Source organism: Liolophura sinensis, chromosome 7 (assembly GCF_032854445.1).
Source record: "Liolophura sinensis isolate JHLJ2023 chromosome 7, CUHK_Ljap_v2, whole genome shotgun sequence".
NCBI classification, from domain to species: Eukaryota; Metazoa; Mollusca; class Polyplacophora; order Chitonida; family Chitonidae; genus Liolophura; species Liolophura sinensis.
Window position 1 is genome coordinate 10,006,779 of NC_088301.1, and position 13,623 is coordinate 10,020,401.

Consider the following 13,623-nt stretch of genomic DNA (forward strand, 5'->3'; position numbering starts at 1 on the left):
TCTTTACCGATATGTGAAAACTTTAAGTGCATGGATAGGTTGCAGTGAAAATTGATCTAAACGAGTTAAATTTGTCGTGATTTTCCATGGGAACAAAGTTTATGTACGGTTATTTGCATTTTCTAAATTTAAGTCTGTAATGTCATCCGTAGCTCATTTTCACACCAGTTTGTGTCCTGGATGCAACATAATAAATATCTGGGAAATGAAGAAGGATTCTTTGTTGAAAACTGAATCGTACAAAGAGACAAATCGAACATATCTTCCTGAGAACATTTAGTTTTACTCTGGGAGCAACCATTAACTAATATCAGCCATGAATGATGGGTGGTACCCAATGATAGGGCACTTACAAACACAAAATGGAGAATGCATGAAAGATGTGGAGAAATAAAATTAGTGGAGACTTTGAATTCAGATTACGTTCAGCAGTGAGCACTCTGTGGCTGATTCCCTTCAACACTATGGTTGCTGCCCTATGTTTTCTTATCATGCTTTTATCAAATAAGTACCAACTGCGCAAGTTTATCAACAGTAAACAGATTTTTGTCAGTAATCTTAGTCATCACAAATGTAAAAAAAGACATGAATCATTTCAAAAATAAGACTTGCTTACCAACAGGTCATTTTACCAGTGATCAAACAATTACATGTGGGTTTTCACAATGAGCCATTCCACAAAACACAACGCAAGTTTGACAACTAGTTAAGTATCAATTACCATATGTACACGTAAATGAGAATTTTTTACCAGACAATCAAGTACTCACCAAGGCAATGGTTAATCAGGAAGTCTAGGGTTAAAATACAAACTCAAACATGACCGCCAGTGAGCCTGCAAGTCTATAATTTCTCCATTCTTGTCTTATTTTGCGAAATAAATAAGAAAATTAAGTAGTACACACAACTGTAAGGCATCTTCTGAAACTGTCATTTTTCCTAATTTGTTGAATGTGGAATTGCTCCAGATCCTGGACTGTCAGACAAATTACCCTAATTCCTCAACCTTCTCGCACATGAAAGAGCCACTTTCAGTACAATTTATGCAAGTTTTACATTTGAATTGAGACAAAACTACATTGGTTTGTCTGGCCGATTTCAGGGTTTCACAAAAAGTATAATTTTGCTTAATACTGCAAGTGGGGCACATTTCCACTGATGTAGAACTAAAACTTTCACAGACTTAAAATGTGGCTTAAGGCTTGTACGTGTACCCTGATACACTGAATACTACATGTGTCCTAACATATGATGTGACAAAAGAGCTTCTTGTTTTTCTTTTGGGGGCATAAAAATGGCTTCCATCTAGTTTTCGTAAGGCCCCATTGTTCAGTTCAGAACTTAAGTAACGTAAGTCAGCATAACTTTCATTTCACTTAAAACCATTATTTTGTTTTAAAGTTTCTTTTCATGTATTCTTTTAATCGTATAAAGTTTATCCGTTGGCATCGAGGTTTAAAGGGATACAAAATCGACTCTGATTGTTTGGCGTGAGAGAATGGCAAGTCCAGACTATGCCTTGCCTAAGCTGAATTTTAGGTGTGGTACATTTATTCAGGTGTGACCAAGGCTGCAAGGGGCCACCGTGGCTCAGTTGGTTAGCACGCTAGTGCAGCGTGATGACCTAGGAGCCTCTAACCAATGCGGTCGCTGTGAGTTCAAGTCCAGCTCATGCTGGCTTTCTCTCTGGCCGTAAGTGGGAAGGTCAGCCAACAACCTGCGGATGGTCGTGGGTTTCCCCAAAATATTCAAAATATTCTTGAGTACGTAAAACACCAATCAAATAAATAAAATAAATAAAATAAATAAACCAAGGCTGCAAAATTTAACCCAGGAAGTCCAATCTCTACTGCCAGCCAGTCAGCGTTGATTTTGCATCTCTTTACATAAGAAGAGTTTAGGAACTAAAGATAAGCATGTTATAGCAGAGTGACAATGCTCCAGGCTTAGTGAAGATCAATATAACATGCAGGATCTTCAGTCATTTCAGTGATGACGTGAAAAGATAAAAAAAATCACAAAAAGTAGAATAATTCCCTACCGCTCAAAGCGTTAAGACTCATTTTCTACTTCGGTGATAGCTCTAGACAAACTCCTGGGGCTGATTCCAAAAAAAAACATTTCTGACTTACTTAAAAATTTGAAATATGATCCCAAAGCTTATTTTGGGGTTTTAGAAATTAAAATTCTGTACCCCTCATCAATATCATCTAAAGTCAAATGTGTGTAAATTTTAACTTGCAGTACCAAAAACTAAGCATTTCACAAAGTTTTCAAATTTTGACTTAAGTCAGAAAGGGCTTTGTGGAATCAGCCAACTCTGATAACACTTTAAGTCAAGTGGGTCTGCAGATATAGTGGTTATAGCATTTACCTTTGATTACGACATATGAACAACTGCTAATGTATATATCATCGTATGCCGTAAAGTGGTTCGAGAGTAGCATCGCAGGGAATGCAGGCAGACATGTTGTAAGCAGTGCTCAGTGTCATTAAATAAAAGTTTTTTTCTGACTACAGCGAAGCCTCTATAGTTGGGTATCACAGTGGTAAGGCCAAAAGTCAGAGTTCACAGAAGATGAACAGACAGCCAGACAACATTTAGCCATAAAAAAAAAAGACCCATATTACCAGCGTATACAAACGTAAGACAACACCTCAATCAGTTTATCTACTTTCTGCAAGAGGAGAACTGGTTATGCTGTGATTAGTTCAGTAACAAAGAAAATAATTACTTTCAATTTTCTTGTCTGTGAACATGACAGTGTATGTTTCAAAGCATGGATCATCCCAAAAAGCAGGTAGATTTTAATGCTTGCTAGTCTTCAGCTGTAATTCAAAGTAAAATTTAACTTTGTCAACTCTAAAAATTGCCATCTTGTGATCCTTTGCGGGTCTGCTTTAAAACCTAAGTCTTTTGGTCCTTTTACAGCTTTGCATGCATAAAACTAAAACAATATAACCAAAACATTTAACAATAACAAAAAAAAAACTTCCACAAGCTTGGAATCTTGTTGTTTTTCTAATCACCTTTTCTCTTACATCTAGGCCTTCTTATTTTAGAACTCTTTAAGGCCATTTCCACGTATTATGTCTTCAAAATACTAGTTAAGTCCTAATATGTAATTTTACATACACCTATGGCTTGTTTCTCTGAAACTTCTGTATCAGACATAGAAGGAACTCCAACAATGGATCTGCACGATATCCCGCCTTGCTTGGTCATTCAAGTCTCATTCAAGTCTCATTCGAGTTCTACTACAGAAAGAACATTATAGTCTCTCAGAACATCAGACTGCCTCACATTACCTAGGATTGGACAAGAACTTCTCATAGGTTTATCAGTATTTGCACATGAATTTGTTTACACAGCAGAATTTTTTGATACAGTAGAAAAGACAATAGTTAACCAATCGTGTGGCAATAAGCTAATCAGAATTTAATGACACCATCACTCTGCATGTAATTTTACTTCGAACATTCTAACAGTTTCTCTGCCAGAGCATCTGCTTGACACCAGGTAATGTGAGACAGTCCAAAATTATATGAGACTAGAAAAAACATGACCTACTCTTGGCAAGGTAAAAGTCTCACTGGATCATCCCTTGCCACCCTCATATCCGAGTTCCAGTCTTCCCACACACAAGTCTGATTAAATATGGCACACAACAGCTTATGAACTCTTCTCAGTCGAAAGTTACAGTTCTAAGTGCATCTTCCTCAAGCATTTCCATTGTAGCTATGGCACCATCGTTAAACTTGAACGAAGATCCCCCATCAACCACTAAACAGGCATCCCACATACGTGATCGAACCTGAATTCTGAAAACAGAAAAACACCGGATACGTCTTCAAATGTCATCACACTGTTGAACACTTTTTTGAAAATAGAGAAAAATTGTTATGACTGTAGTTCAAGCAAAACATTTACTGTACAAAAAAAAAGGTATAGGCAAAATGCACATAACAACTGGAATGAATGGGATAAAACTTTTCAGAAATGAAAACAGAAATCTGAAGCCTTTCTGCCAATCAGTTATCATCCTTGGGCCATAACAGGCAAAGAATCAATGTAGTTAAATTGACTTTGATACCTTGACTGTGTTCAATACAACAACTACTTTCACCTAATGTTCAGCATTTTGCAAATGACACATTTTGTTTGATTCTGATTGATGATTCCTTCACCTTTACAGGGGCCATTTACTGAGCTTTCTGTGAAATTTGATTAATTTTTCACCCGAAAAACCTGAAGGTAGGCATAAACTGTATCATTTTAACGCCTCTATCTGCTTCTGGATTTTCATTTTTACATACACAACTTAAGGTGAAACACACAAGCTCGAACCAGTTACAGGTTAGTCTTACCTGGGTCATCCAATGAAATCTCTCAACACATATATATATATACATTTTTATCACTTGCTGTTTTTAAACTAGTAATGTTGCCTGATCATGTGACCAGAAATCTGACCTTCACTCTTACAATGGGACATCCTTGTTGGTCACAATAGGTTTTTCATTCTGCAACTTCATTCGTCGAAATAAATTTCATGTATTTCAAATGAACTTTAATTTCCCACCAAAACTGCCAGCGTCTTCCCTGAAAGTAAGACACTCCAAATGTGTCCACAATCGAAATGCTGCCTCACTGGAACACTATGTTGAAGACACCCAACTTTAAACTAAAGCCCAAAGTCAATAAGTCAAAGTTAATATGTACATGCTTAACCACATGTCCATCATCTACTAGTTGCACACTTCTCACTGATGGAATATTCGGTATGCTACAAAACTTTCACAACACATTTACACAAACTATAATTTAAATGAAAGAGCTATACAAACTGTGTGGAATCCTATTTTTTTAGATTTTTTAAAGTTTTTGTAACAGAGAAAAACAGTTTAAACATCATCACTTTCTACAAAATCCACTGATTCGAGGCACATTGAAATTTCCGTCATGTTTTAGACTTGTCCAATGAAAAGCCTCCTTTCTTCCTCTTGAATATTCATTGTGACGTCAGGGTGCTTAAGGGTTTACTCTTACAATATGGTTACTGTGCATTTCCAGTTTCAGTTAAGTACGTACGTATATCATGATAATCGTGGATTTTAAGGTCTGTAAAAGCCAACTCTATAAAAGAAAGAGTTTGGGATGTCCTAAAAAACCACATCACGCCTCCATTTGTGGCTCTAGTCTGCCAAAAATCTGTCTGGAATGCCATGACCTGAAGAGTCACTGGGCAAAGCTAAGAACAATGATGTATCTAATCTGTTCAAATGCTGGCATAAAGGAGACTTCTGAGCCTTTGATGTCTAACTATTAAATACTCAAATACTTTAAGGTGTAGGCTGTATTTTATTTATCGTTAAGTATAGCTGTTTCATTTAAAGTAAAGGTGGTATAAATGAGTTCCTTTCTTTTAAACTTCATAACACTTTTTACGATTAATGTAACTCTCAGAATCAGAAAAAATTCTATTGATTTTAGACAGCTGTTTGGAGGTTCACATGGAACACTGGATGATTTTCTGTTGGAAATTGTAAGTTTCAGCACCAAAAATAACATTCTGAGACATTTATTTTCCTCTAAAAATGCACTTTTTTGGAATTAAAGTCATTTTCAGTAATTCAGTAAACATTCCAGTGCACTGCTTACTTCTTGGCAAACCCTCTGGGGGTGGACACTTGGAATACACCATTGATCAGGGGGTCCCGAATTGTGAACGCCATCTTCAAGTCGCTAGGGTCATACATGAGCGAGTTGTTAAAACGCGTTACGACTTCCTCCAGGGTCGTGTCATTGATCATTGGCAACGCCTCCTTAGATGTATCTCGAACTGAAATACAAAGCCAAAAGGCATGGGTATTACTTGTATTTATTAGCACAAACAGGTATCTTAAAACGGCTACCACCATCAGACATATCTAGTCAAAAACATCACAAAGAAATGATTGTTTAGCTTTACACTATCTGAGAGGTCCTCACTTCAGACCAACACCCCTTTACTAAAGTGGTTTTGTTCATTTGCTCACTTATTTTAATGTTTTTTATGTCATACTGAAGAATATTTCACTTATACGACAATGGTCATTATTATGGTGGGAAACCCACTTTCATCAGCAGATCTGAATGGCTAATTCTCATATCACATTACAATTTATGTCTAATTCAAGTCACATGACAAAAGTTGCTAGAGAATTGAGTTTATTTTGGAATCTGCCATCATATTAACAGCGTCATGTTTGCAAGGTGTTTATTCAAGCATATTCTAAAGGCATTATTTTGTGTTGATTGACAAAATTATGCATTTTGTGAAGCCCTTTAACTGGCCAATTCAAGCAAAGTATTTTTGTCTCCAAAATCAAATTAAAAATGTGCATAAACTGAACTGAAAATTGATCTTTCATATGCGAAAAGGTTGAGGAATTAAGGTAGTACAAACTGACATTGTTCAAACCCAGTTTCGGGAGGTTGATATAACCAGTTTCTCACCTATATCGAGCAGCTGACGGACGGCCTCCATAGACAGGTGGTTGATGTGGAAGGACCAGGATGTAGATCCTGTCCCCGTACACACGGTAATGCCGGAGCTCTTCTGCTTCTGACCACTCCCCTCGTCAACAGTCAACTCGTAGTACGATACCCTAGATAGATAAACCATTATCATGTCACTACAGAAGATCTGCATGTGGTGTCGAAGGCAACAGAAAAGCAATAACATGCACTATCAACACAGCTGAGTCACCTGTACAATGTCCACGGTTCTTTTTCACTTCGCTACAAGTGATCCCGTATCTGTGTCTAATATTACAACTACTTAAACCAAATTAAAGGTTAGCATTCACTTCTTGTGCCATTAATGAAATGTCTCTCTGTATAACCTCGTTATAAGTTAAATGGACGTTATTTAATTGTCACTTAAATTGACACTACATGAGCTTGTGACATACTCTGATTGGTCACAACAGTTCCCTGTTCTGGTAATTCATTGGTTGAAATGAGATACATCAATCTGAACTCAACCAGGCTACACATAACAGATCCCAGAGTCAACTCATGGTTGCTGAACTGTCAGGTAATTTTCACAAGCCCTACTTGGAGCAGATTCCAATAAATTTATCGTTAAGCAATGTGAAAGACAATACACATGGTGGCTGAACTGTCAGGTAGTCTTCACAAGCCTCACCTGGACAACAGAGGCTCTCCAATAAACACCTCATTAAGTGCTCTGACAGGTAATACACCTGGTGGCTGAACTGTCAGGTAGTCTTTGCAAGCCTTACCTGGACAAGAGATACTCTCCCATAAACACCTCATTAAGCGCTCTGACAGGAAACACACATGGCTGAACAGTCAAGTAGTCTTCACAAGCCTTACCTGGAGGAGAGAGACTCTCCAATAAACACCTCATTCAGCGCTCTAACAGGTAACACACGTGGTGGTTGAACTGTCAGGTAATCCCGGCGAGGCTGGAATGTCTCCAACTCTTTCACTTCCTCGGAAAACCGATGTTCCGGGAACTGTAACTGTTGGTCATGAAGCTCAATCGGATCATCGTTGGCGTGCTGACCGGATACTGTTATCCGGATTCGTTGACGCCAGCGCCACCTGGTGTCGAATAATTACACTGCTATTACAACAGGCTAAAAGTGCTCTATCAAACACTGTTACTAGAAATGAACAATACTAAAGTTTCCAAAATATTTCTGTACATCTATCAATTTTCACCCACCGAAATTTTTGTTTAATCATAAACGATAAGTGCAACTGAATTGTTTTTTTACCAAAATTGTAAACTATCAAAATAATTTAGTTTTAAGAGAAATAATCGGTCACACAGGGTAATCTAAATTTACGTAACCTTAAACTCTGTGTTTTACCTGAAATCCCCTTTCAACAATCTGTCCAGAGCTGCTGTGAACTTCATCGCAGAGTAGTCTCCCTTGGGTAAACACAAGTGTCCCTCTGACCTAGGAAGAATCAGAATTTTTGTTTTGACATTCGTATGTAAAACGACAAGCATAACTAATAATAACATTATTTACAGAGCCTCACTGGCTCTATTTTTATGCAATGTACACGTAACATGTAGACATAAGTCTTTTTAAACTTAATAATGGGATAAAACAGAGTAAAATACCTGTTTTCTTCGGGTACATAACATACAGTCACAGCAAAAATAGCAGGAGCTGGATTTGACCCTGTGGCATCACTAGCCTGGGTCCTAGTTTGTTGAAGACCAACATTTTAAGCCAGTGAGGGCCAACATCAACTCTTCAGGTCAAAGGTAAGAACACAAAACGACATATAGTTTAAGATCTTTGACACCATTAGTGGATTTTGTACAGAAAACCTAAACAATGGCAAGGTCAAAGGGGTCAGGGTGATGACAAATGAGGTGATGTCAGAAACTCTGTCCCAAACTTTGTTTCTATTCACATTTGATATATACAAAAAATGTTCTCTTACATCTACAGTATGCACAAGACAATTCCAAATAACAGTTCAGGTATTTTCACTAAAGGACAAGGCAGCACCTGGCAAAAACATTTGCAGTATACTCAAGCTTTCTGAAAAGTATCATACTTTTATATTTTAATGAGACTTCACCGAATAACAGGCAGAACAAAATGACAATACTGCACAAATGGCTGTTGTATGTCAAGGCAGCCATCTTTAGAATTTTATCCAATCAAACGCGTTGCTATCAGGTTGAACGGCCTAAGCTGTGATGTAGTCCTTACCCATTCACTCCATGAAGTGACATATGATAACACAGAACTACTGCATAACGTTGAGATTGTTTACAATGATTTAGTTACGTGTAGCCAAAGAGCCATTTCACACAGTGTTCTGGGACAAGTCTGTATCATTTACGGATCACCACAGACATAAAATCAGTTGATTTACAAAAGATTTACATTTTTGTCGTTCATTTTGGTGTTTAGTCAGCAGTTCCTAATGAAAAATATCAGAGTCATTGCAAAATTGATTAATTTCATTAAGGATGCTGAAGGTTTATGGCAAGGAGAACAAGCACCTCATGGGCAATGATTAAAGTTAAAATAAAAATAATCAAAAATATATTATTTAATATATACATGTATATATACACAGATAATATATATGATATTAATCTTATATATAATACATATAATAATACAATTTTTTTTCTCTAAATTTATTACAACTGAAGAATTTTGCTCCTTCGTCTTTCTCTCCTACAACGGATGTTTTTTTTTCTGTTTTCTTTAAAAATATACACTAAAATTTATTATTGAAAAAAAGTGTTCAAGCCAAGCTTCTGATGTCTGCGATAACAAAAGTCAGCACTGTTTTCATCTTAGAAGCCACCACTACAAAACTGAAGCATAAAATCCAGCGACAGTCAAAAGCCTAGATCAGCCTCAGTGGTGCTTATATTTATTTCCATTTTTTTTTTTTTTTTCAGAATTTAGCATGAATCTAGTTGTACAGCAATCCTGTTGTAATTTTGTAAACATTTAATTGGGGTCAAAATCACCAGCACAACCGCTCCAGACGCAACTATCTTAACCAGGAATACCCCGGCCATGCATCTGCAGCTGAGCTATTTAAACCGGGTTGATGGAGTTCCTTGTAAATGATATAGTATGCCTACTGTTCAACAGTTCAAGCAGTGGAAGAAATATTCCTCCTGTATGTCAAATTTGAGAGAAAACTACATGCATATTTATCGCCTGGGCCTTCATCTCTGAAGTCCACAACTTGCATCTGTAATAGGCTACAGCTTAGACTATTATAAGGAAAATACTTTCGATGTTTATACACAGCTAGAGTAAACGTGACGTCACCTTCCTCTCGACAATGGAGATGTACTGAAGCTGTGTCAAGATGAAATTTCACTAAACTTTTACTGGGTTGAAAAAAATTGAAAAAATAGTTAATGCTAATTTAAAATAATTTGAATGGTAATCTTTTAGTGGAAATAAACATTATGGCAAAGCTGAACCTAATCGACATTGCAGAGTCTACCATAGCTAGTGCTGGAAAGGAGGTAAGTTGAGCGTAAAGAGTAGTACATGCACTGTCTGGGAACATCTGCGACCTCTGTCAAGCGGAAAGGAAGTCTGGTCATACTTGTCAGGGTCAGTATTGATCCCAATCACTGGTTTGTCACGGCTGTTCACTTTACTAGCACCCAGCAGGAACGTTCCGTCCCCACCCGCAGTAAACACCACATCTGCCCACTCCAGCACCTCGGGACTAGCATGAAATCTTTCCACAACTTTCGTTTCAATATCTTGAGACCTAGAACAAAAACAGCAATGTCTCTGAGTGAAAGATATCTTAAATAAATCATAATGGCAAATCAAAAGACTTACATAAGTTGTATCTACCCAACAATTTTAACTACTACATTATCGGTTTCACATTTACTCAGTGAGAGGACACATTAATCTATGGTGTCAGTAACCCTTATAATATCCTGTAAAAGACCCATGAATTCAGCGCTGAAGACTGATGCACCAGCGAATCACTTCAGCAACCTTACTGTTTCCACACCCGAACAAAGGAACATAATCTCGTCAACAGACACATATGGCTTTGGCCGCAGGATATGGCATTACATATGTACCCCATGCAACCACCGCTGCCCAATGAAAACCTGAGTATTTTGATATGACTTATTTATATGATTGGTGTTTTACGCCATACTCAAGAATATTTCATTTATATGACGGTGGCCAGCATATTATGGTAGGAGGAAACCGGGCAGAGCCCAGGGGAAACCCACCATCTGCAGGTTGCTGACAGACCTTCCCACTTACGGCCAGAGAGGAAGTCAGCATGAGCTGGACTTGAACTCACAGCGACTACATTGGTGAGAGGCTCCTGAGTATTTTGTTTGATGTTGGATAATTTTATTTATCTGAATGGTGCTTGAGGCATACTCAAGAATATTTTTAATTTTATGGCAACAGCTCTTATTGTGGTATGAGGAAACAGCACAGAGCACGGGAGAAAACTATGACCATCCACTGGTTGCTGCCAGACCTTCCCATGTACTACCTGATATGAAGCCTACATGAGCTGGACTTAAACTCACAGTCACCACATTGATAATAGGCTTTTGAGTTATTGCACTGAGCTAAAAGGCTAACCACTCAGCCACAGAGGGCCTTTGCCTATGAGGGGCTAGGACAGTCATTCCGCACACCTTAATGTGTATGACACCATCTCCCACAACCCACACCCACCCATACCAATGCTGGTTATGGGCCTGATTATGTGACGGCAGTAAAACATGGCAGTGCATGGCTGGATGAAAGCGGATTGGCATGTGTAAACTACCATCTTCTACCAGGTACCTGACAAACTTTCAAATGTAACCAGGCCACTGAACCAACGAATGCTGCATTTAAGCTGGCAATCTTATTTGTCAGAGAGGCTGATCAGCTGCAGGAAGGCCACTTACTTGAGCCAAATAAGCCAGGTGTCAATGTAATCAGACATATGTCTTCACTATGATGACACAAGATTTTCCACCAACATTTCCTTCAATGTGATGACACAAGACTTACAATTGACATTTTCTTCGCTGTGATGACACAGGTCTTACAACCAACATTTTGTTCACTTTGATGACACAGGATTTTCAACCAGCATTTCCTTCAATGTAATGACACAAGACTTACAATTGACATTTTCTTCACTGTGATGACACAAGACTTACAACCAACATTTTGTTCACTGTGATGACACAGGATTTTCAACCAGCATTTCCTTCAATGTAATGACACAAGACTTACAACCGACATTTTCTTCAATGTGATGACACAAGACTTACAATTGACATTTTCTTCACTGTGATGACACAAGACTTACAACCAACATTTTGTTCACTGTGATGACACAGGATTTACAACAGACATTTTCTTCACTGTGATGACACAGGACTTACAACCAACATTTTGTTCACTGTGATGACACAGGATTTTCAACAGACATTTTCTTCAATATGATGACACAAGACTTACAAATGACATTTTCTTCACTGTGATGACACAAGACTTACAACAGACATTTTCTTCACTGTGATGATAAAGGACTTACAACAGACATTTCTTGATATTTTCCACACAGTTGTGATGTGAACGATGCCGTTCTAAGAGCCCTTGGAAATCTGACCGTTTGCTGTCCAACTGAAAAAGAAATCACTTTGATAAAGTATAAATGTGACAGATTTATTTACTTTATGGGCGTTTTATGATGTACTTGAAAATATTTCACTTTTACAGAGGCAGCCAGCAATATGGTGGGAGGAAACCGGACAGTGCCTGAAGAAACCCACTACCATCTGAGGGTGTTCACAGACCTTCCCATGTACTACCAGAGAGAAAGTGTACATATGAAAAAGTAACCTCTGTTGGGTTTGAACAAATGACCTCTGGGGTCATAGTATGCGCTTCTTGAGTAAAAAACGGAAATATTAATTTTGACACAAATATGAGCCTCAGACATAATTCCGTCACTCTGTAGATGCAAATACAATATTTACTGCAGCATGGAATCAAAAACTAAGTAAATAAATTAACTTCATATATACATACATATATAAATCTTTTTTACAGTCCAATCGATGTGTGCGCGAGTGTGCACCTCTTTTTAAACTTGTTGAGGTACCGGTACCTACATATTTTTTTAACTCGTTGTCTGTCTTTGCGCCGCAAACTTTCTTTTCGTACTCGTAACGGGTCATTTTTGTTAGAAGCACTGCCCTCTTCGGCGAGAAGCCGGGTTGGTCATCCACAAAATGACCAGTAGCCGCATGGCGACTGTTTAGGTAAGCAGACAGCCGGCTGCCCGGTCGTTTCGGAAGGGGGCAAACACATTGGTGAAGGACACGTCTAAAACACATAGCTATCGGCCACAAGTTCATCAGACGACCAGAACAAATCACAGGCTTTGGGGTCCTCGCCAATCAGCATGTCAAACATATATTTAATTGCTGATCTGTCAGTCTAAACTCTTGGACACCCACGCGATACCCTCAGCTGCCTTCCACATGCGGCCATCTTTGTATACTACTTTCACTTGTGTGACAAGGGCTAACCATCGCCGCAAACTGCTCCGCGGTGTGGGCCTCCATTTGCTGACACGCGGATCATGAAATCGCAGACAGATGTGACGTTCCTTGTCTTCAACTGATCGATTAAAATCCGTCAAACTCGGACACTTTATTTCTTAGAGTTTCTTGGATTTATATAGTATAATATATAGCACTGTTCATACTTAAAAGCTCAATCGAAATAGTATGTAGTAGTTCATTACATCTCACAGGGCCCCCGTTATGTGTAGGACTTTATGCCGAATAGAATAGTCCAGTTCTTACTGAAAACTGGGACAAATATAACAATATATCTTTTATATTTGTTCCAGCTTAAAACTACCATTTTAGTATAGCATGAACTAGAATACAGTAGAATGACCATTCCACATCCAGCCATTACAAAAGCTGAAGACGGTAGCAGGAACATGCAAGTTTTCTTGAGTTCGAAAATGTACCGGTTCGATTTAAAAGAATGCACAATACATGCATAAAAAGAGTTTGTATACTGGGTACATTTGTTCTA

At 38.1% G+C, this 13,623-nt stretch overlaps 1 protein-coding gene across 1 annotated transcript; it reads right to left on the minus strand.

Annotated features, from left to right (window-relative positions):
• Window positions 1-3,380: 3,380 nt before the first annotated feature.
• Window positions 3,381-13,026, minus strand: LOC135470597 (NAD kinase 2, mitochondrial-like). Its single transcript, XM_064749632.1, has 8 exons — window positions 12,684-13,026; window positions 12,104-12,192; window positions 10,127-10,297; window positions 7,888-7,977; window positions 7,385-7,615; window positions 6,500-6,651; window positions 5,663-5,843; window positions 3,381-3,822 (listed from the first exon to the last, which is right to left on the minus strand). The coding sequence occupies exons 1-8, from the start codon at window positions 12,927-12,929 to the stop codon at window positions 3,687-3,689; spliced, it is 1,296 nt and encodes a 431-aa protein (XP_064605702.1). The 5' UTR covers window positions 12,930-13,026; the 3' UTR covers window positions 3,381-3,686.
• Window positions 13,027-13,623: the final 597 nt, after the last annotated feature.